This window comes from Gavialis gangeticus, unplaced genomic scaffold (genome assembly GCF_001723915.1).
Source record: "Gavialis gangeticus isolate Ggan-Ray unplaced genomic scaffold, GavGan_comp1, whole genome shotgun sequence".
Classification (NCBI taxonomy): domain Eukaryota; kingdom Metazoa; phylum Chordata; order Crocodylia; family Gavialidae; genus Gavialis; species Gavialis gangeticus.
The window spans coordinates 7,431,045-7,431,961 of NW_017729020.1; the positions used below are offsets into that span (position 1 = coordinate 7,431,045).

Here is a 917-nt window from a genome sequence, read left to right on the forward strand (position 1 = left end):
AGGCACCCAGGGCCTGCCCCTCCAATCCAAGCCCCATGGACATTGCCAGCCTAGACTTGCAGAGTCAGGAAAGGCCCCCACTACAGGTCTTTCCCCCCTGTGAGCTCCCTGTTCCCCATCTCCGGCCCCGCAGGAAGCAGAGTCTCCGGGCCATGGCGGAGAAGATCATGTTGATCCGGGCCAAGCTGAAGGAGAAGCTGCGGATCCTGGGCACCCCAGGCTCCTGGGAGCACATCACCACCCAGTTGGGTACACACAGCTTCATGGGGCTGCTCCGTAAGTGCCTAGCCAGGGGCGTCCACTCCCAGGGCCAGGGACCTGGGGACTCCTGGTTCCCAGCATGTTCTCACAAGGCCATACCTCCTTGCCTGCCTGCTCTTGGCCACGCTCTGCTACGCTTGGCAGGAGGCTTCAGTGCAGTCCCATAGTGGTGTCTGTTTCCCAGCAGCTGTCCAGGTGGCTTATCTCGTGAAGCTCAAGCACGTCTACCTTCACGCAGATGGCCAGGTCAGCATGTGCAGCATCAACTCCCGCAACATGGATTACGTTGCCCAGAGCATCCATGAAGCAGTGGTGGCCACGATGCTGGGACTCAGCCAGCACCCAGACCACCTTGCAAGGGCCAGTGAGTGGGCCAGCAGCTTTGCTCTGCCCAGCATGGCCTGTTCTCCCCACCCCACTTACCTTCAATAAAATGGTGAGTTCGACCTCCAGGAGCCTAGTGTTTGCCTCTGCTCTGCCCCCAAAGCAGCTACGGGGAGTGACCCCCACCACCCTGGGCAAGTGGAAGAAGGAGGCCCCCAGAATAACAGCTCTGGAGCTGGTTGGTGCTTTCCCAAAGCCTAGGGGAATGGGGAAGGGACTTGGGCAGGGTCCTGTGGGCACAGTGGCAGCGGGACCGGTGTGTGGCTGCAGCA

The 917-nt window shown here is 60.9% G+C and overlaps 1 protein-coding gene across 1 annotated transcript in view; it reads left to right on the forward strand.

Annotated features, from left to right (window-relative positions):
• The window catches only part of GOT1L1 (glutamic-oxaloacetic transaminase 1-like 1), a 14,816-nt gene extending 14,103 nt beyond the window's left edge, over positions 1-713 (forward strand). The window contains exons 7-8 of the mRNA XM_019514319.1: positions 134-276; positions 449-713. Of these exons, the coding sequence (XP_019369864.1) occupies positions 134-276; positions 449-693 (388 nt within the window). The 3' untranslated portion in view covers positions 694-713. The remainder of the gene's footprint in view (positions 1-133; positions 277-448) is intronic.
• The last annotated feature ends 204 nt before the right edge of the window (positions 714-917 follow it).